This window comes from Pteropus vampyrus, unplaced genomic scaffold (genome assembly GCF_000151845.1).
Source record: "Pteropus vampyrus isolate Shadow unplaced genomic scaffold, Pvam_2.0 Scaffold36, whole genome shotgun sequence".
Lineage (NCBI taxonomy): Eukaryota > Metazoa > Chordata > Mammalia > Chiroptera > Pteropodidae > Pteropus > Pteropus vampyrus.
Window position 1 is genome coordinate 9,344,130 of NW_011888817.1, and position 22,443 is coordinate 9,366,572.

Genomic DNA, 22,443 nt, shown 5'->3' on the forward strand with positions numbered 1-22,443 from the left:
TTTTCTCCTGTTTTATCCTAGAAATTTAACTCTTACATTTAGTTCTATAATCCATTTCAAGTTAAAATTTGTATGTAGTATCAAGTATGGGTCAAGGTTCATTTTTTTTTTTCCTGTAGTGAGTATCTAGTTGTTTTGGCACCATTTGTTTGAAAATATTAATATTTCCCCATTGAATTACTGTGTTAACCTTTGTCAAAAAAAATTGATAAAGTGAACCTGACTAAAAAATATCAATTGATAATATATTTGTGTGTCTATTTCTGGACTCGCTTTTATTCCATTGATCTATATGCCTATCATAATGCCAATACTACACTGTCTTACATTAGTAATTCTTGAAATCAGATAGATTTGCCTTATATTCATTTTTTTAAAAATTGGTTTGGCTATTCTAGGTCCATTGCATTTCCTAGAAATTTTAGAATAAGTTTGATAATTTTTACAAAAAGAAGATCTTTTGGATTTTGATTGAGATTACATTGATTCCATAGGTTAATTTGAATAGAATTGACATAGCTATTTTAGTCTTCTAATTCATATACATAGACTATCTCTTCATTTATTTAGGTCTTTTAGATTTCTCACAGCTATTTTGTAGTGTTCAGTACAGAGTTTGCACATATTTTGTTAAATCGATTCCTAAGTATTTCATGTTTTTGATGTTCTTATAAATGCATTGTTTTTAAATTTCATCTTCCAGTTGTTCATTACTTAAAGAAATAGAATTGATTTTCCTATGATGACCCTGTATCCTGTGGCCTTATTAAATTCAGTTATTAGTTCTAGAAAGATCCTTGTAGAGCTCTTGGGATTTTCAATGTACATGATTCTGTCATCTGTAAATCATGACAGTTTTTCGTCTTCCTTTCCACTCTCTATACCATTTATTTCTTTTTTATTTCTTATTGCACTGATCAAGACTTCCAGGCCAATATTAAATAGAATTGGTGAGATCACAAATTTTTGCCCTATTCCCTATCTTAGGGGGGAAAGCATTAGATCTTTTGCTTTTTGTAGATACCCTTTATAAGGCTGAGGGAGTTCCCCTCTATTTCTATTTTGCTAGACTTTTTAATCAGATCTTTCTGCGTCTGTCGAGATAATCATATTTTTTCTTGTTTATTCTGTTAATATGGTGAATTACACTGATTGATTTTCAGCTGATAAACATCTTGTATATCTAGGAGAAGCCTTACTTTTATAATCCTTTTATATATTTGACTTGCTTATAACAATGTTAGTGATTTTTGTGCCTGTTTACAAGGGATATTACTTTGTCATTTTCTTTTCTTATAATGTCTTTAGTGTAGGTACCAGAGTAATACTGGCCTCATAAAATGAGTTGGAAAGTTTTCCTCATTTATTATCTGAACGTTTGTACAGGATGAGTATTATGTATGATAATATTAAATGTCTGATAGAATTTAACACTGAAGCCATTTGGGCCTGGAGTTTTCTCTGTAGGCAGATTTAAAAACTATATTTTTAATTTTTCTAATATTATATGTTCAGTTTCTTTAATTGATGTATGGCTATGTAGACTTTATTTTTTGATTATTTATATCGCTTAAGGAATTTGTTCATTTTTTCTACATTGCCGAATTTATTGACAAAGAGTTGTTGATAATATCTGTTCTGATTCTTTTAATGTTTGTTGGATCTGTAGTGATGTTTCCCTCTTGATACTGGTGATTCGTGTCTTTTTTCTTTTTTTCTTGATTGATCTAGCTACAGGTTGATCACTTATTGATACTGATATCAATTTTATTGCTATTGATCAACTTATTGATATTAATATAGAGAACCAGCTTTTGGTTTCATTGATTTTTCTCTATCATTTGCTCAGTTTCTATTTCATTCATTTCTGATCTTATCTTTATCATTTCTTTCCTTCTACTTACATTGAGTTTAATTTGATATACTTTTTGCAGCTTCTTAGAAACAACTCATTCATTTTAGAACTTTTTCCTTTTTTAATATAAACATTAAAGCTATACATTTCCCTCTAAACATTGCTTTAGCTGTAAACAAGTTTTTATATGTTTTCATGCAGTTCAAAACATATTCTAATATCTCTTGTGATTTCTTTTACACATAGGTTATTTAGAAGTTTAATCTTTAATTTCCCAAATTTGGGAGCTTTTTGTTTGCTTTTGACTTCTAATTTAATTCCATGTGGTCAGAGAACATACTCCATATGATTTCAATCCTTTAAATATATTAAAAACATGTTCTATCTTGGTAAATGTTTAATATACACTTAAAAAGAATGCATATTTTGCCTTTGTTGTGTAGTGTTCTATAAATGTCAGTATGGTCAGGTTGGATGGTAGTGTTGGTCAAGTGTTTTATGTCTTTATTGATTTTTCCAGGTATTCCTTCTATCAATTACTGAGAGAGTAGTGTTGAAATATAAAATAATAATTATGAATTTTTGTATTTCTCTCTTCACTTCTGCCAATTTTTTCTTCATGTATTTGAAGCTCGGTTATTGGGTTCATAGATACTTATGGTTGTTATATTTTCTTGATGAATTAATTCTTTTATCATTATAAAATAACTTTGTAGTTTTAGTATTGCCTTGAACTTAGCCTAATATTAATATAACCCATTCTAGCTCTTACAAGTAGTGTTTTCATGTTATACTTTTAAACATCTATTTGCTTTTAACATATTTGTATTTAAAGTGCATTTCTTATAGACAGAATACATTTGAGTCTTCTTTTTTCATCCACTCTGATAATCTTTTTAGATGGAGTTCAGGCTATTTGCATTTAATAAAATTACCAATTGTATTTAAGTGTACCATTCTGCTATTTGTTTTCTATGTATGCTATCTGTTTTTTTGTTTCTTTTCCCCTCATTTTCTGCCTTTTCCTTATCCTGCCTCAATAAAAGAATATTGAGTAATTTTTAGTATTCTGTTTTATCTCCACTATTGGCTTATTAGTTTAATCCCTTTGTTTTAATATTTAGTGCTTGCCCGAGGGGGTTTTACAATATGCATTTTCCCTCATCACAATGTGCATTTCACTTACTATTCATTGTATGTTATACCACTTCATATATAGCAAGCTTGTGTATATATAGCTTTCAGGACAAATCTAGATCACCACCTGCTTTTGTAAATCAAGTTTTATTGGAACACAACCATGGTCATTCATTTACATATTGTTTATGGCATATTGTATGCTACAATGGCAGAGTTGAGTAGTTGCAACAGAGACCACTAGCCTACAAAGCCTAAAACATTCGTTATCTGGCCTTTTACAGAAAAAATTTGCCAACCTCTGACATTAAATGTAAGGACCTTAAAAGAGTATATTTCTGTTTTTCTTCTTTGCTTCAAAATATTTTTTCTGCTTCTGACTCCCCTTTTCTGGAACTTCAATTACAAATATATTAGGCCATCTGATATTATTATTCCACACGTCACTAAGGCTCTGTTCATTTTATTTTTTTATTTTTTGGCAGTCTTTTTTTTAACATCAGATAATTTTCATTGCTACATCTTCACATCCATGGATTATTCTTCTGCAGTTTATAATCTGTTATTAAGCTCGTCTAATGAAGTTTTTATTTCAGATATTGTATTTTTTGTTTCTAAAAATTTTATGTCTTCTATTTCAATATGTTCATGTTTTTCTTTAAATTTTTTGAGTATAATAACTATTTTATATCCTTGTTTTCCAAGTTGAGCATCTCTTTCATTTCCAGGTCTGTTTCTATTGACTAATTTTTCTTCTGATTTTATTTTGACTTTATTTTGGTTTAGGTTTTTTTTCCATCACTTTTTCACATGTCTAGTAATTTTTTACGAAATTATAGACACTAAGTATATGTTTTTGAGTGTATGAATTTTTTGTCTTTCTTTGAAGACTTTTGAATTTTGGTTTACTTGTTAGTTGAGTTGGCTAGGATCATCTTGATGACTTTGAGATTTTTTTTGAGCTTTGAGGCAGTTCTATAGTGATCTTTACTGTTGAGTTAGATTAGTCCTACTACTGAGGTGTTACTCTTCGGGGATCTCTACTAAATGCCCTGGGTATTCAGCAAAGAATCTTTACTCTGGCTGGCCCAATCTGAAATGTCTCCCAGCCTTATGTGAGCTCTGGGAATTTTTCTGCTCGCAGTTCCCCGATGTCCTTTACCCATACTCTTGAAGTTTCATCCTGCATATGCAGACGTTGTGTTCAGCACAGACTCCAGAGTACTCCTGTTCAGACTTATTGTGCTCTTTGCCTGTGTTACTTCCTTTGGTACTTTGCCTCACAAATTCCAGGTACCTCCGCCTTCCTGAATACTAACTCTGTCTTCTCAACCAAGTTTGATTTCCCCTCTCTGAATCCAGAAAGCCAAAATGATAATAGGCTTATCTAATTTTATTCCCTTCTCACAGAGATCACAGTCCCACTTTTCCTGTTTTCATTGTCTGAAAACAATTTTTTCATGTATTTTGTCCAATTTTCTAATTGTTTATAGCAGAAGGCCAAGTCTAGTACCAGTTATTCCAACATGTCAAAAGCCCAACAATTTTACTTTAATAGTTTTCTAAGTTTACTTTGACATTTTAAAGATTTGTAACATTATCTGCAATAACAATAACTATTTCATCCTTTCTAATATTCATACTACATATTTAATTATCTTACCTAATTCATTGGCTAGTACTTGCAGGACAATATTAAATAATAGTATTGATATTTTCCTGGTAGTTTTCCCTAAGGGTAAATGGAAAGCATTTTAAAGAGATACTATCCAGAGCTAATGAAAGTGTTAGAGTAAAAGGGCACTATCTCATGGTGTTGATAAAGATATAAATTGATATAATGTTTTGGGAAAGTAATCTGTGTACCTACTTAGCAACCTTCTAGGAATCAAATTATTTCACAAGGGCTTAAGGACCTATGTGCAAAGGTACTTGTTGCAGCATTATTTATAATAGCAAAAAATTGTAAAGTCATCACTTAATACCATGTTTCAAATGAGAATGGAGGAATTGTTAGATTTTAACTGAAAGGATATGATAGTAGTAAGGGATTAGGTATTGATTTAGTGCTTCTCTAGTAATATTCCCAGATGTTTTATTTTGGCAGTTGTATGATATAATCCTGAGTATTCTATGTTGGTTAACAATAGTATCCCTGGTTTGTCTGTACTCTGGAGACATGGTCACATAAGGACCACGCAGGGTCTTTGGCTGCATAATGAAAATGTGAAGGCCCTAATTTCTAGCCAACTGGTTCAGTCTTTTTTTATATAATTTCTAGAAGGTTTGCGATTTTGAAGCCCAGTATTAGCTAGAACCTGGATTACATTAAACATGGAAGAAATTTCATTATAGACATAGTTCCTTGAGCACTAATTTATTATAGTTCTTCTCTATATCTTTGTCCATATTTATAAACTTGATACAGTGCTGAATTATAGTTGATGCATTTTTAAAATAACTGCTCAGCCAGCTCAATAAAGTTAGCACTAATGAGAGCTGATTTGGAAGATTGAATGTTCTTGAGTCTGAGAGGCCTCACTACTCTGTTTTCTAGGTTGTTGTCTCACTTTCTGTCATTACTTCATGTTCTGCTGAATGCTCCATCCTGATTTATCACAGTTGTGTGAGTGATAGGCTGAAGTTATGATATGAGTACTAAACAAAAATATTACTTTTGATGTTAAAATGAGTATTTTTCAGTGGTTTGAGCTAGGGAAACACTTTCGAAAAAATGATCAGCTTTTAGAGATGGGCGGAAGACTTCTGACATCATGCAAGGAATCATAAAGTTATTGTAGCCTGAGAAGAAATGACTCATAACTTTCTGAATGAGCAAAGTTGACAGAAACTTTGCGTGGAGGCATGCCAGGACTTCAGGGAATATGAAGGAAAAAAACTGCAATATAGCGACGTTATAAACTATGTTTTTGTGATATGATGACCTTAATTGCACCAATTCTGTTAATGTTCCTATATATAAAAATATTTTCCCTGCTAAATGGGGTATCCTTGAATGGGCTATAGTTGCAGTCTTAGAGAGTGTCACAAATTAGGACAAATGACTCTTGGTCACACATGGTAGAAATCCAACTTAAATTTAAGCAGAAAAGGAAATCTGTTGGCTCACATTACTAAAAATCCAGAAAGAGCATTGGCTTTAGGTACAGCTGGATCTGGGAATTAAAATAATCTCATTAGGACTGTCTCTTGAACAGTTTTATCTGGCTTTCTTTTGTATTAGTATCATATCTAGGTGAGCTTTCTCACTTGTTGAACCTTTCTGTAGTTCTAGGCTTATAGGATTCTTAAGGCCCATGTTCTCATGTAGTAAGGCCTTCATTCTTAGCTTCTGTGACACACCTCAAAGAAAGACTCATCCTGACCAGTCTGAGTCATGTGCGCATGGGGTCAGGGAGGCCAAGGGTTGAATAGCATCATCAAATTGTAGAAGGCAGTTCTCAAAAGGAAATGAGGAATACTCTACTGAGAAAGGGATCCTGTGCAGGCAAAAGACAACAGAGGTCCAACTATAATAACAGAAATAGAAGGAGGCTCGTGTAAAACGTACACCTGAAAAATTATGGGTGAAATGATTTGATGCCTGTGATTTTATTTTTAAATATTCTGAGGGGAAACGTAGAGGCAGGTAGAAGACACAAAAATGGCAGAATTGATCAATGTTCAAGCTGAGTAATAAGTACATGAGCATTCCTTATATTATTTACTCTGCTTTGGTGTTTAAATTTTTGCTTAAAAAATTAATGACTAAAACAAAACACCATCAATAACAGCAACAAAATAAATGCAGTTTATTAAACTACAATTGTTAATAGGAAATAAAAGGTAAGATGGATGCTGAGGGAGGAGATTATATTTCATTTATCCAGAAGATCAAGTCTCAGGATAGACCCTTTTCTTAAATAGCTGATTTATCTCTTTTTGATGCTAGAAATGTTACCAGTCAGGGTCTGCTCAGGAAAACAGAAACCATTCTGGTATTTCAAAAAGAGAGAATTTAATATATGAAATTGGTTCCAGAAGACTAAAAGGGCTAGAACAGCAAAAGGGAAAAGAAGGATTCTAATCACAGGTCAGAAGGTTCCATGCCCCTGAGCTGGAGCCCACAAGTCTGTACCAGCTGCTGTACAGTTAGAATTGCTGTCACAGTCAGTTCTGGATCTGCCAAGCAGGTGCCACTTCTATCAGAAATGAAAAGTCCAAAGGATAGAAAGGCTACTGGCGTCCACTCTTGCTGCCGCTATACCAACAGCCAGCAATTGCTGCATTTCCTCTGCTCAAAGCAGGAAACCTCTTTTCCTTTTTCTTATCTCCTATCAGTGCCTTCTATTGATAGAATCTAACAGGAAGCCAGCTGCAAGGAAGGAAGCCTGGGAAATATCACTTGCAGAATTCCAATTCCATTAGTAGAGAGGAGTGCAGAGCGTGGAGGGTGTTGAGCTTGGAGACAACAGGTAAATAATCAGCATAGTCTACCCTTTGGCTGCTTGGCATATTCACCACTCTTTCCATATTTAAAATTCTAAGCAAGTTCATGTCTGCCTTAGAATATGCAACTTTACTTCATACAAACAAAGACACCCTTACCCCCTCCCCAAAATGGGGAATGTTAATTCTTCTTTTAGGTCGATCACAATCTAATTTGATGGAACCATGCAATGTTTCCCTGGTGCAAGCATTCCTGTCTTGGGAGCTAAGACCTCTGCAGGGACAGAAAGCAAAAATTCTGTAAGTGGGTAATTAGAGGTAAATGTGAAAGGAGGCACTGCCACTTTTTTTTTTTTTCTAGAAATGAATATTCTATCCATGGGAAAAAATAGCATCATATTATGATAGTGGTTAAAAGCATAAACCACATCCATTTGGATAGCATCCCAGTCTCTCACGGTATCATCTGTCAGATGGGGCCATCATGGAATATTCAGTTGGTTATTCCACCATTTTATCAGGGAAGCTGCTTCTGGGTGATGAAGTACATGGCAGGCTTCATGGTAGTTAGGGAACCAGGCCAACTGACATCCATAGAACAGGTCATCTTGTCCGTCTGTTTTCTGAGAGCCTCCTCAGCAATTAGTACCCTTTATTAAGCATTCACTCGACTAACAACTCACATACACCTGCCCCTTCCCCATCTGCCTTTTGGTTACCAGTGCTTCTATTTGGTCCTTTCTAAACCCTGAGCATTTGGCCAACTTGTTAGCTATTGTCCAAGAATCAGAGTAAAACCATACCTGTGCCTATCTCTATGTCCATGGGAAGTGGACAACCAGATGCCCGCCAGGGATATTTTCCCTTCCCATTGCCTTTCAGGGACACTCCTGATTAGAGTTGTGATGTTTCAGCCATCCACTTCCAGCTGGTGCCAACATATCATGCAGCACCATCTCTAAATCAGGCCTTAACTTTTTCTTCCTTAGTCAGCTAGTTTTTCTTCCTTACTCATCATGGGGCCATATGTGTGAGTTGAGGAAAGGCAGCAATGTACTGTGCTACCTGCTCATTTAGGACGTGTTCACTTTAATCTTGTACATAACACTTCCTCTTGATGATGGAGTGCTGCTGCACATGCCCAAATGTATAATTTTCTGCATTAGTAACACCCATGACAGGCATCTCAGGCATGGCCACTTGGTGTCCCATGGTCAGCATCAAGCTCTGAGAGAGCTTGGTAGCATTCCAAAAGCTCTTTTTCAAAAGGAGAATAGCTATCTGCTGGAGAGGTGTGATACTTAATTTTATGTGATGACTCAACTGGTCTGCAGTGTACAGGTGAGCTAGAATTCCACATCAGGCTACCTGGCTCCAGAGTCTATGCTTATAACTATATGCTGGTCTATATCAACTTTTATCTCCTTGACCATTTTAAACATACTTAGTTATTAGTCTATCAGGTTTTTATTCTATTTTCTGAAATTCTTGAGGTTCTAATTCTCCTGTTTGTATGCCTGCTCATTCTTCTATAAGGAATGATTTCTTTGTATGTTTTTTCATTTTTATTTATTCCTTTATCAACACTGACTGAGCATCTACTGTGTGGTCAAGTACTGTTCAAGGAGCTGGGAGTATTTAACTAAACAAAACAGGCAAAGTTTCTGTTCTTTAGGACGTTAAATTCTAGTAGGAGAAAACTAGTAAGCAATAAACAAAGAAGGGGATAGAGAGTGGGAGATGGTGCTTATGTAGAATGGTAAAGGGAAGCACCTCTGATGAAATGATATTTGACAAGAGACCTGAAAGTTGTGAGAATGTGAGCTGCATATATATCGGGAGGAAGAATTTCCAAGCAGAGGAAATACTAGCGCAAAGGCTGCATGGCGGGAACATGCCTTGAATGTTCGGGAATAAGCAGAGGTCCTTGTGGCTGGAATGTAGTGTGTGAGGGCATAGCAGAAGTGATGGGGGCAGAGAGGTACCGGGAGTTGGAAGATGTAGATCACATAGGACCTTTTAGGTCATGAGAAGAACTTTGGAGTTGGGCGGGGAACCACTGGAGGGTTTTGCACAGAGGAGTAACATGATTTCACTTATGTTTTAGAAGGGTCACTCTGGCTGCTGTATTCAGACTAGACTGAAGTTGCAAGGAGACTAAGAGGCTGTTGATGATAGGTGACGGTGACTTGGTTCAAGGTGGTAAGAGCAGTAGTGGACAGAAGTGGTAAGAATTTTAGATTGGTTTTGAATGTAAAGCTGCAACCTGGAGTCAAAGATGACTCTTAATGTTTTTAGTCTAAACAGCTGTTTCCTGGGATGGATAATACTGTAGGAAAGACAGGTTTAAGGTGAGGATGATTGAAGAATATGATTTTGAATGTGCTGAGCTTAGGGTGCCTATGAAGCATCTAAGCAGACATGCAGCTAAACAGATATCTGAGTCTGAGGTTCAGGGAAGAGGTCAGGTGCTAGGCATGTAAATTTGTGAGTCATAAACTCAAAGATGGTATTTAAAACTATGAGACTAGGTGGGCTCACCTAGGGAATGCATAGGTAGAGAAGAGGTCTGAGCCCCATGGCCTGGGGCATTCCAGCTGTAAGGGAAGAAAAATTTTCCTTGACCCTCTTCCTGGCTGGGTCTAAAAATTAAACCGACAAAGACAGATTAACAGGAGAAACAAACAAATTTACTTAACCTAAGTTTTATGTGACATGGAAACCTTTATAAGGAAATGAAGAAATAGTTATGCTAGATTTGATAAGGAGAAGACAGTTGTGAAGGAATATGGTAGGTTAAGGACTATGAGGTAAGTTTAGTAAACTGGGTGAAACTCAGTAAAGCCTTTGTTTAGATTCTTGTCAGTGTCCCTTTGTCTTCTGAGATACGGAGGTGCCTCTCCTCTGAGTATAGGGAGGGCACTTCTCACAGAGGGTTTTATGACCTATTGCAGGGGAGAAGGGAGAGGGGTATCAGTGACCTTCCTGCTTCTGCTGTTTTCTCAAACTCTTTTAGTTCAAAATATTCAATATGCCAAGGTGCCATATTTTGGGGTAGCGTGTTCTGAATCCCACTTAGAGATTAGGAAAATGAAGACCCAGCACAGGAGACTGAGAAGGAGTGGTCAATAAGAAAAGAACCATGAAGAAGTTGTGTCCTGACAGTCAAGTAAAGAAAGTGTTTTAGGATGAAGGAAGTGATACACTATGTCAGTAAAATGAGGATAAAGACATGACCATTGGATTTACCAACATACAAGTTAGTAGTGATTTTTTTAAAATGGTTTTGATGAATGAGGATGAAAACCTGATTAGAATGGGTTCAAGAAAGAATGAGAGAAATGAAGACAGCAAGTGAAATAAAACAAAAAAACTCTTTCAATGAATTTTATCTAAAGGGAGCAGAGAAATGGAGTAGTAGCCAGAGATAGATGTGAAATCAAGGAGAGGTTCTGTTTGCTTGTTTGTTTTAACGATAGGCAACATTAGACATCACGGTGGTAAGATATTGGAAATGATCCACTTTGTATAAAGAGGGGGATGATTTTGAGTCCAGCTTAAGCAGTGCTTATTTCCCACCTGGCTTGGGTTCTGAGCTCTTCCATCCAGAGCAGTTTTGCATTTGCTTCTGCAAGATGCCCCATGGGTACCACCAGTGTAGGACTAATTTGCATGTTAATATTTTAGTTTGAAGTTTCTCATAGCAAGTAGGTAAAATAAATTTGGACTCTAGAACCTCATAAGGCACAACCTTGGGTTCAATAAGTCACCTAGGGACAGTTTTTTCCTCTAACCAAGGCCCTGCAAAGACAACCTTTCTTTACCTTTTCCCTGGATTGATGGGCAGAGTTTGCTAGTCCCTTTTCATTAAAGTTGTGGTCCTTCAAGGGTACCAGCTTCTGTTACTGATAGAAACCCGAGCCCACATCGCAGTTCTGGCTCTGCTCCCTCTCCACTTCTGGCATCTAGAGATTTCTTAATCTTTCTTGCAAGCCCAGGCATTCACTTTAAAAGTTTTGGTTAAAGTTTAGCCAGCATCTCTGGAGATTTGTGACAGGGAAGTTTCAGCACTTTCCAGACTACTATTTTGCTAAAATAGGAAATATTTTTCTTTCCTTCTTCACCTGGCTAATTTCTGGTCATCTCTGAAGTTTCAGCTTAAATGTTACTTCTCAGAGAGTTACTCCCTAACCCTCTCCATCCCAATCTAAACTAGTTTACTCTTTTATACTACTCATGGCACCCTTTGTCTTAGCACTTGTCATTTATAACTTCATATGAGTATTTGTTTAATGCCTGATACTCTCTCTAAATTGAAAACTACATGAAGGCAAGAATCAAGCCTGTTTAATTCAGCCTATAGCAGAAGGCCTGGTTTATAGAAATGTTTGATAAAGTTTGGTAGCTGAACAAATAGTGGTGTAAAAATCTAACAACAGTACAGCATTAAATGATATCCTGACATCTATTATCCTCTGTGTCTCAGAGACTATATTCTCTAAGAAGAAAGTGTTTTTGGTTATTATAGTTGACTCATCTGAGAAAAACAATGTTATTTTGCATTTGGTAACCACACGTGTCTTTTCTCCTTTAGAATGGAGATCTCCTCTCATCAGTCTCAACTCCTGCAACAACTGAACGAGCAGCGCCGGCAAGATGTGTTTTGTGATTGTAGTATTCTGGTTGAAGGGAAGGTCTTCAAAGCACATCGAAATGTATTATTTGCTAGTAGTGGCTATTTTAAAATGCTTCTTTCTCAGAATTCAAAGGAGACAAGTCAGCCGACCACAGCTACATTTCAGGCTTTTTCCCCTGACACTTTTACAGTTATCCTGGACTTTGTCTATTCCGGCAAACTCTCTCTTACTGGTCAGAATGTCATAGAAGTGATGTCAGCTGCTAGCTTCCTTCAGATGACTGATGTCATCAGTGTATGTAAGACTTTTATTAAATCTTCATTAGACATTAGTGAGAAAGAAAAGGATCGCTATTTCAGTCTCTCTGATAAAGATGCCAATTCTAATGGTATAGAACGTTCCTCTTTGTATAGCAGTGGCTGGCAAGAAGAAAGCAGTTCTCCACATTCTCACCTCAGCCCAGATCAAGGAACAGGTATAATAAGTGGAAAATCTTGGAATAAATATAATTACCATCCAGCCTCCCAACGGAATACTCAACAACCCTTGGCCAAGCATGAACAAAGGAAAGATTCCACTAAAAAGTCCAAACATTTGAGGTTGTCACAACCTTCTGAAATTGCTCATTATAAGTCAAGCAAACGAGAAGCACGCACATCTGATTCTTCCAGCCACATTCCCCAATCTGAAGAACAAGCACAAATTGATGCTGAAGTGGACTCTCCTCCTGTTGGCTATCAGTACGGTCAAGGATCTGATGTCTCAACAAGAAGTTTTCCAGGTATCCAGAAAGAGAATTCGTCCCACTCAGGTTCCAGTACTCCGATATAAATTAATCCTATCTCAAATGCCCTTACTTTTAGGGGTTTTAGGGGTTTGGGGGTTGAACTGAGTGATTTTTTTTTAAAGTCTTACTTCTCTAATATAATTTATTTCTTAAAACAAATTTAAAAAATTTTTTAAATTTATAGTAATCTTGGATAAACTTAACGACAGTCAAAAAACAGTAGAGTTCTGAGGGTCAAAACCTACGATTTTTCCAAACCTGTATGTGTTGTTGATTACTGTTAAATGTTAAAAGCTCTTTTCTAAGGGGTTCAATCCCTGAGACATATTTTCACTTTAGTTCTTTTTTTTTTCTGAGTATTCATTTGGGAGAAGTATTTTTATACAGAAAAGTTAAATGGAATAACCATGCATATTTGCAAAGGTTCATATTTCCAATGTCCAAAGGAAATTAGACTAAATCTGAATTTATTAAGATATACCTAATTTTAAAAATTTTAACATACGAACCATAACATAGATACTGTAATTCATGTGCAGTGACTTGAGATATCTCATTTCTATGATAGCCATAAAATGCAGAATGATTATGTAGGTTGATAGTTTCAAAGTAATCTTCTCCTTGCCCCTTGAGACTGAAGTAGAGAACCAAGTTTGGAAATGCATATCATCCAGTTTTTTCCCTCAATTAATCATCAGTTATTAAATTTTCTTAATAGTTTACATGTGAACTTAAAGGAAAATTTCGATAAAGTGAAACTTGCAGGGTATAAGATTTAGATTATTTAATTTTTTTTTAATTTTAGAAAAATTTCAAACATAAACACAAAAAAATAGTATAATTAACCTCCACGCACCCATTACTCAGTCTCAACAACTGTCAACTCATCTCCAACCATTTCATCTGTACCTCTATTGCTAACCCTTCCCTTAAACATTTTTAAGCAAATCTCAGACATCATGTTTTCGTCTGTAAATATTCTAGAATGCATCCCTAAAATAGTCTTAAAAAAAACACTCCAATACATTATTGTCATTATTGCACCTAAACAAAATTAACAAGTCCTTAATATCACTAATAGCTAGTCAGTATTCACATTGTTCTATATAAATCTCAAGAAATGATTTGCTTGTAGATAACATTTTTAAATAATAGCAACCTGATGTTTACTAATCACATTTTCCTGTAGGATACTAACATGAAAATATATGAGATTATAGTATAAAGCTTACTGAAAATTCTGCTGAGCTCTAACCATTGACCAAGGCAAACAGAAATAACAACAAAAATGGGAAATCTATGTTGCATTTTAAAACAACAATAAAGTTATCTTTTTTTTATTTAGACTCTGCCCTTTTATAATTCTAGGTCATTTAAACCTAACTGCAATGATGAACAGCTGAATTAACAGCTGTTAAATTGATGAGGTTTGCCTCCTATCACATGTTGAATTCGTATAAGTTTTAAAATAAAAAATTAATGATCCATGAAATTTTTCACCTTTAAAAGTATTACAAGTGTATGAAAAATAAAGGCAAGGGGAATAAAAACATGTAAATAAAAAAGTTACTTAAAAGCTTAAATATCAAGTACTTTTACTTTCGGATTGTACCTACAGTTTTAAAATCCAGTACTACCTTTTTACATTTAATATTTATTGACTTTCTGACATTTAATAAAAAGGTAAGTGTGACAGCTAAACTTACCTAGACTTTGTAAATATAAATACTTAAGTTATGGTTCTGTACTTTGGATTACATTGACAATCTAGTCTTAATACCATTTCTTCTCCTTTTCTCCTACCTTTTCAAAATTGGACTCACCAACTCCTTCTGGATTCTTTTTGCTATTGGAATTGCTGTGAAGAACTTTCCAGTGATTTAATCAAACTGTCTCCTGACAGGTGATATGCCCAGGATGAGATTCAAGTGCCCATACTGCACACATGTGGTAAAGCGGAAGGCAGACCTAAAGCGCCACCTTCGTTGTCACACAGGAGAAAGACCCTATCCATGTCAAGCCTGTGGAAAAAGATTTAGCAGGCTAGACCATCTCAGTAGCCATTTTCGAACAGTATGTATTTGAGTTTCCGTTGTACTTCTTAAGACACATGTGCATTTATTTATCTGCTTTAGGATAATCTAACTTGTTAGAGAAAATCTTCATAACTCTACCATATTAAAAATTTTTCCAACTTAATGTTTTTACTTTGCACGTAATGCATAATTCAATATATGTGTGTATATATATTGATTTTTATTCTCCTTTGAAACATTGAAGTAAGAAATATGCTTTTGAGTATCCATTTTACTGTACTTAAAATCTTATATAAATTTTTATATACTGGTCTTTTCAGAGCCAAAGACCATGTAAACTGTAAAAATGTTTTAAATGTCTAGGTCAGAATCACCACTTCAGACACTCAGCATCTGCTAGTGATTCTTGAATCCTTATCTGGTAGGGTCTCAGTCTAGTTTCTGCTGTCCAGCCTCTCTCCACAACATCCCCTTTCCAGTGTCTCTCTAGTTTCTCAATATTCTCATCAAGGAAGGGAGCAAAGTGGGCACTTGAGCCACTCCCAGTTGGACGCTGGACTGTCAGCAAATATCTCAGAGAATTTGCTAGTGTTCTGGTGGTTTAATAAGGCAGTGACATTGGAACATTGTGAGAAAATGGAAGTAAAAATAAAAAAATAAAAATACCATATTTTTATCACCCAGATATTACCATTTTTAATACTTTATCATGTATTTTTTTTTTTACCAAGATGAGATCATACCGTACATGCTGTTTTGTAACTTGCTTTCTTGAGTCAATAATCTCTACCTTAATATCGCAATAAAATTTTATCTAACACCTAGTTCAGTTCCAAATTTCCCCATAGTCCTCCAAATATCTTTTACAGTTGGTTTGTCCAAGCCAGAATCTAATCCAGAACCATATATTCCATTTCATTATTCGATTTTTGAACTAAAATATGTTTTTAAGCTAGCATAATTTCTCGCTTCCTCCTTCTTTTTCATAACACTGATTTACTGAAGATAACAAGCCAGTTGTTTTACAAAATATCCTACCTCTGGATTTCTCTTATTGCTTCTACATTTAGCTTATTGCTCTCTCCTGCTGCGTTTTCTATAAACTAGAAGTTTTATCTAAATCTTTAATGGATTCAGGTTAAATACTTTTGGCTAGAACACATTAAGAGTGAAATAGTATATTTCATATTGTGCCACATTAGGAGACACATAATATCTGGCGGACTCATCATTCTTGTTAAGATTGATCACTGGATTAGGGTGATGATACTGTGATTCCACCATTGTACAGTTAAAGGTGCTGCCTTGTGATTAGAAAGGAATCTGTGCAGAGATGTTTTGGTATTATGTGACTATCCATTTTCCCATTAACCATTCATTTAATTGTATTAACACTAATTGATAATCTGTATCCAAATTATTTTTACTTGGAGCTGTGGAATGATTTACTAATTTTATCCTCGCCTCTACATTATTAGCTGGAATTCTATAAAGTAAGGCTTTCCCTCATCACCTAAGGTTATTTAGTTACTTCGAAATAGGGTTCCTACAGGAGAAGCAGGATAAATGTTCAGTTCTTTTCCTTTAATTAATAATTTTTAAAGTAAAGAGTTCATTTAATAGTAGTCTCAAAAGATTTATGAGTTTTTATCTGGCTTTGTTTTTTTGAATAGCATATGATCTCATGAATTTTTATTGGTTCCTTGTGTTTGGATCCATAACAATTATTATTCTTTTCGATACTCAAATTTTCAGTTTTGTCCAGTGGGAACACCTTGAAGCTGGCTCTTGTGTCCTTTTCTTACAACTTCATTAGCTTTTCAATGTCCTTGTTCTCTAGCTTCAAAAGAGTCCTAGGCTCACCATGCACTTTCCCTGCCACAAAACTAGGAACAGCCACTTCTTAAAGGAGCTTTGGTTCCGTTTAGTGAGGAATAAAATTAGAAACCAATATCTGGGCACCTAGGGTGCTCATTGTTATTAGGGTTTCATTCTTTTTAGACTGTTTCAATGAACAGAGCTAGAAGATATATTTTTTAAAATAATGAGTTTCTGATATTTTCAATTTTAACATTATAGTGTTTCACTTAATTTCTTTGACTGCATAACTGTATTGGAATTGGGGGCGAAGCACACGAATCTGTGTCAGAACTTTGTAACAAAAAATGTGCCATGTATGATCATCATAAAGTTACTATGTCAGGAGAAATAAGAATACACTCAAATTGTGTACTTCCAATATTTACTGATTAATATATCAGCGGTTAAGCCGAAGGTAATAACTGTATTGAGTGATAGTTCCATACATTTTCTTAGATATTTTACCAGACTGCATTAGTTTTCTTGGGTTTTTTGATTATTTGTGTTTGGTGGCCTACTTCTATACTGTTCTGACTTTATCTAAATGAATATACCATAAATGTTAATTTAGCATTATACAATTAATTGTGATAGTTTTTAGATTAGACCCTATAATCTCCTGCTCTGATAGCTATTGAACAGTTATTACTAACTATAGTATAATTATTCATCAATTACAAGTTTTCCTTAAATTATTTCACATCCGTTAACTCATTTGGCCCTCACAACCTGAGTTGTATCCCCATTAGTAGTAAGGAAGCAGGCAGGGATAATAATACGCTGATAGGTAGCAGAACCACCATAGTGGTTATTTATAACTAGTGTCCATTCTGATTAGTCAGGCTCTTATTCTTTTTGGGTGGTGCCTATACCTTACTAGTTAAGTATTTTGACTATCACCTTGGAAGCAGGTTTATAATGTTTTAAATTACTTGGTTAGTTAATGACAGGTTAGTAAATGACACAACCGGGACTAGAACTCAAGTGTCCCGGTTCCTAGTCCAGTCCTCTTTCTACTAGATCAATCTTTCATTAGTAAAAATGGGAAGTAATCCTTCTACCCAAAGATATTTTTAATGAATTTAAATTTAGGACAGTATTTTTTCTTTTTCTAGCAAAATAACAAAAAGTTAAGACTCATGAAAATCTTACCCCCCTGAATTCAGATATGTAAAGTCATTAGAATAGTACATGGTATATATTAAGTATTTGCAATTATTATTCTCAAAAGGTGTCCCTTGTTACCTCAGATACTCTTGGATTAAGGAATATGTGAAATTATTAAGTATGTAATATTAATCATAAAAACATTATAGCCATTATTTAGAGATGGTGTTTAATACTTCTGTGACATGAATTTATCACCAAAACCTTTTACCTTTTTCTAATAAGTAGATGTTAAATTTAATATTAATGCTTGGCTTTGAACATCTTAAGTTTATGAACTGGTATATAGAATATCAAACTGTCCTGCATTTGAAAAATCTCTTTTGTCCCTATTTCAATCTCTACACAGATTCACCAGGCATGCAAACTAATCTGCAGGAAATGCAAACGCCATGTGACTGATCTAACAGGTCAAGTGGTACAGGAAGGAACCAGGCGCTACAGACTCTGTAATGAGTGCCTTGCTGAAGTTGGCATAGACAGCCTCCCTATTGATTTGGAAGCTGAACAGCACCTTATATCCCCATCAGATGGAGATAAGGATTCCAGGTGGCACTTGAGTGAAGATGAGAATAGATCCTATGTGGAGATTGTAGAGGATGGGTCTGCCGATCTGGTCATACAACAGGTTGATGACAGTGAAGAAGAAGAAGAAAAGGAAATAAAGCCCAACATTAGGTAGCTGTCACGTGAACCAACAGGCTGGCATGTCTGCAGCTTACATTGACTTCCTTCATCTCTTTATTTCCATGGTCAGAGTCTGGTTAATAATTATCAGACTAACTTAAAAGTAATGACGTGATATAACTTGCATGCTTTCTGAACAGGCCATTGTATCTATTCTGAACTTTGTTGCCCTAAAATATGTTGCTGCACTGGAAAGAAAGCCTAGCTTGAGTTGGCATGATGAACGATTAATCCTCTTTTATGGCAAAGATACTTTTTTCTTTTAATATTGGAAGATCTACTTAGCAAAGCTTTTTCAAAAAAGTATTTTAAATAAATTTACCACAACCAGGATTTATGTAGGATAATTTCAAGGTGTTTCAAAAAACACAATCTACCAATATTGAATTTTCACAGGGAATCAGAGCACATTGAAGAGTCAACCTGACTGAACTAAATCTTTCTATTAAGGTTCACAACAACTTACCATTATTCCAATATCCTAAATGTTTTAGGATTATGGTAGAAGACAAATCTAAAATGTTTGAAATTGTTCATATCTGAACTTTTTATCATTAAGTTAAGAAAGTACTCTTAATGTATCAGTATTGTTAAGAAAAACCAAAACAATGCCTAAAGTAGAGGCTGACCAGAGATTATGTACAGATACCATTTTCTTAAAGCAGGAAACTAATTAATTGCCTAAAAGTCAAAGTAGTTTGTGAAGATCTGTCAGTATAATTCTCTTCCTCTCTAAAGAAAACCTAAAACAAGAAAACTAGAGGATCTTAGCAGTTCTTAAGAGCAATTTCTAACATTTATGTACTGCAATATTATTTATAAAGTGCTCTCACATATTTTCTCAGTCAGCAAGGTAAATATTATTGCCTCTGATTTACAAATGAGGAAATTAAGGTCAGAAAGTTTTAGTGGTGGGACTGGAGACTGGACAGGTAAACAACCCTCTTTCAACTGTTTTTTCTCTGTAATGATGAAGAATTGAAGTCAAACCTCACTAATCTGCAGTAATTATAAAAAGACTATCAGAATTAGTATGAAAGAGGAATTTAATCATCTTCAACAACGTATAATATCTTGAACTAGAATTATTCAAATAGTGCTAAGTAATGTCCCTACAGTTATCTATTGATATGTTGTATGTTATTTATATGTAAATTTTATATACAAAACTATTTGAACAAATTATTCTCTTAAATGCTTAAGCATTTTGTTTATATAATTTTCAGAACAAACATTTCTCCTAGATGAAGTTAAATTTAAACTCTTTCCCTATGTGAATTATGAAACATTCCGAAATTAGTTAAATTGGAGAAGCATTATTTTAATTCAAAGATAAAATCTAAATATGAGAAGAACTGACCTTCTTAAAGGTGTCTGCAAGTTATCATGAACTCGTATAATTTAATTTTGATAGAAAGAGGCTCCATGTATTATATTTTTAAATGCCGTGACATACCTCAAGATGATACTTTTTGTTATTATTTTCTCTTATTCTTTAATTAATGATTGTCCTTGATACCAGTTTGTGGGCTAAAATGGTTATATAAAACATTTTTTTATAAATAGATGAATAACCACTTTGTTTTATGGTACTTAATTCTGAGACTTTTTCTGGATTTCTCTGATAGTAAATTTCCAGTTGCTTTAAGACTGAATGGTGTGCAGTTGAGTTCATGGTTCTCCACCATGTTCTCCTGAATCAGTAGTCTTCACAATTAAGTTGTATCCCAATGAGGGAGGGAACACTTGTCATTCTCTAGTCTCACCAGGTGATGGTAACATCCTTCAAAATTATAATCTGATTTTTAGGCGTCAGAACCAATAGGAAAAATGACTGATTTGAGCTTTATTCATAGAAATGAAGTAGTGCTTGCACGTGTATACTCTAATGCACTTTATGATCTAAATGTTCTTTTATGCTATTATCTTCTGCATGCAAACTTGACATACATCTGCATGAATATCAGCAAAGTCCACTGAACACAGTGCCACCAGCACTTGCAGAGCCTTATCAGAAATAATGCTTTCTCATAATTGTTTATAACAAGCATAAACAATGCCCACAAAGGAGCTATCAAGTCCACCAAACAAGACAGCACATCTGTTCTATCTTCTTAATATCATAAAAGAACATTCGTGACATGTTTGTAAGTTGTAAATAATAACTCATTATCATATGTATCTAAGACTTTAGAGACCAATTCTTTTCTAGAGTGAAACTTTATTAATGGTTTCTGAGAAAACTGAACTCTTTGGCTTTTAAATACAGGAAAATGTTACATAGGGGTATAATCTGTTAATATAAGCTTTATTTATGCCAAGGATTTTTTTTAATATTTGGAAAATAATGGAAATTGGTTAGACCAATTTGCTCTTGCAGAAATGCTGTTTATCAGCTTCTGAACACCTTTCTAACTCTATGATCCTCAAGAGTGTGTTGTTGACAGGATGAAGTTTTGTAAAATTAAAGCACCACTGATGTTGTGCCTAGTGTCTGGAGGAAGCAAAATAAACTAGATCAGTGGTTTAAAAGACTTTTTTTTACCCAAGAAACCCTTTTTCAAATGAATTGTTTCATAGAGAAGCTCAACATTTAAGGGAGAAACTCCAAACAAAGCTGCTCTGGTTAAAGACCCCTAAGCACTTTTCCCCAGGCACCCCGGCAGAGCTCAGGAGTACAGCATTGAAAACCTCAGAACTAGATTACTTTTTGAATTCTCTTTTGAGCATTACAGTCTCACTTCATTACTCCTATTACTCACTGTACTTATAAGCTGGTGGTATCCATAGAGTCTCTTACAGCAGCAAACCACATCCTTATTTAATAGTGTTCCTTCTGTAGTTATCATATCTTAAGACATTAAGAACACATTTTTCAATGTTGTATTTTTGAGTGATGACGTGAAAAATATAGTTATTGCTTTTTTGTGGCCAAGTTACTACTTAATGGATGAAAAAAGTTTCTTGTTTTACTTATGAACTCAGAGCTCAATTCATTAGTTATTTTGCCAAGATAACTAATGCTAAGATATATTAAAATTTCTACTCATATTGTTTATATATACATATTTTTTGTGTGTCCTAAATTAATACCATGGGAAATCACTAAGAACAGGACAGCGTAAGAAGATGTGTTTAACTGGGAAGGGTGATGATAATAGGTACTGGAAGACCAAACGTTAGATTATAAATGGAAAGTTCTATGTTATTTTATATTAGAGTGGATCAGTATTCCTATTTATCATTTCTATAGCATTTTATATTTACAAAGTATTTAATAATTTTTGTTACTCTTTACATATCTATGAAATAGGAGAGTTATACCAAATGAAAGATAATTGAGGCATAGAATAGTAAAGCAGCCTACCTAACACAACTCAGTGAAGTACAGGCAAAAATAGGAATTAAAATGATGCAATTTTCTGAATCCTGGAATATCAGCTTAATTCACTGAGGTATGTTGTGTATTACTCTATTTTACAAGGTGGCTTTATACAAATTACAATCAGTTGTTTAAAGCTGATGTCATTGCATGTGGATAAATCCTATACAGAATAAATATTATGTAGAGGATGTGACTTTAGTTATAAGAGTTTTAATGATAAAACTTGGGTTATCACAGAAATGGCACTGTTTAGCCAGCTGCTTTATACATTGTGAAGTATAATTAATATTTTATTTTGATACAGAAGTTTCTTAATTATTCATGCTAATGGAACCGTGAATATACCAGAAAAATGGAATCTACAAAGGATCTATAAACTTCATTTTCTAACATGTCAGCCTTCTCTGTACAGAACTTGTATTAATACCAACAGAAAGTCAAGT

General features: G+C 34.5%; 1 protein-coding gene across 4 annotated transcripts in view; it reads left to right on the forward strand.

Moving 5' to 3' along the window:
- The window catches only part of ZBTB8A (zinc finger and BTB domain containing 8A), a 41,962-nt gene extending 19,661 nt beyond the window's left edge, over positions 1-22,301 (forward strand). The window contains exons 3-7 of one of the 4 annotated variants that reach the window (XM_011357859.2): positions 7,334-7,467; positions 7,639-7,741; positions 12,036-12,859; positions 14,769-14,938; positions 18,278-22,301. In XM_011357859.2, coding sequence (XP_011356161.1) covers positions 7,659-7,741; positions 12,036-12,859; positions 14,769-14,938; positions 18,278-18,610 — 1,410 coding nt within the window. In that variant the 5' untranslated portion in view covers positions 7,334-7,467; positions 7,639-7,658 and the 3' untranslated portion in view covers positions 18,611-22,301. Of the gene's footprint in view, positions 1-7,333; positions 7,468-7,638; positions 7,742-10,520; positions 10,701-12,035; positions 12,860-14,768; positions 14,939-18,277 lie in introns of those variants that run through there. The other 3 variants (XM_011357860.2, XM_023529328.1, XM_011357861.2) reach the window with 3 other exon arrangements.
- Positions 22,302-22,443: the final 142 nt, after the last annotated feature.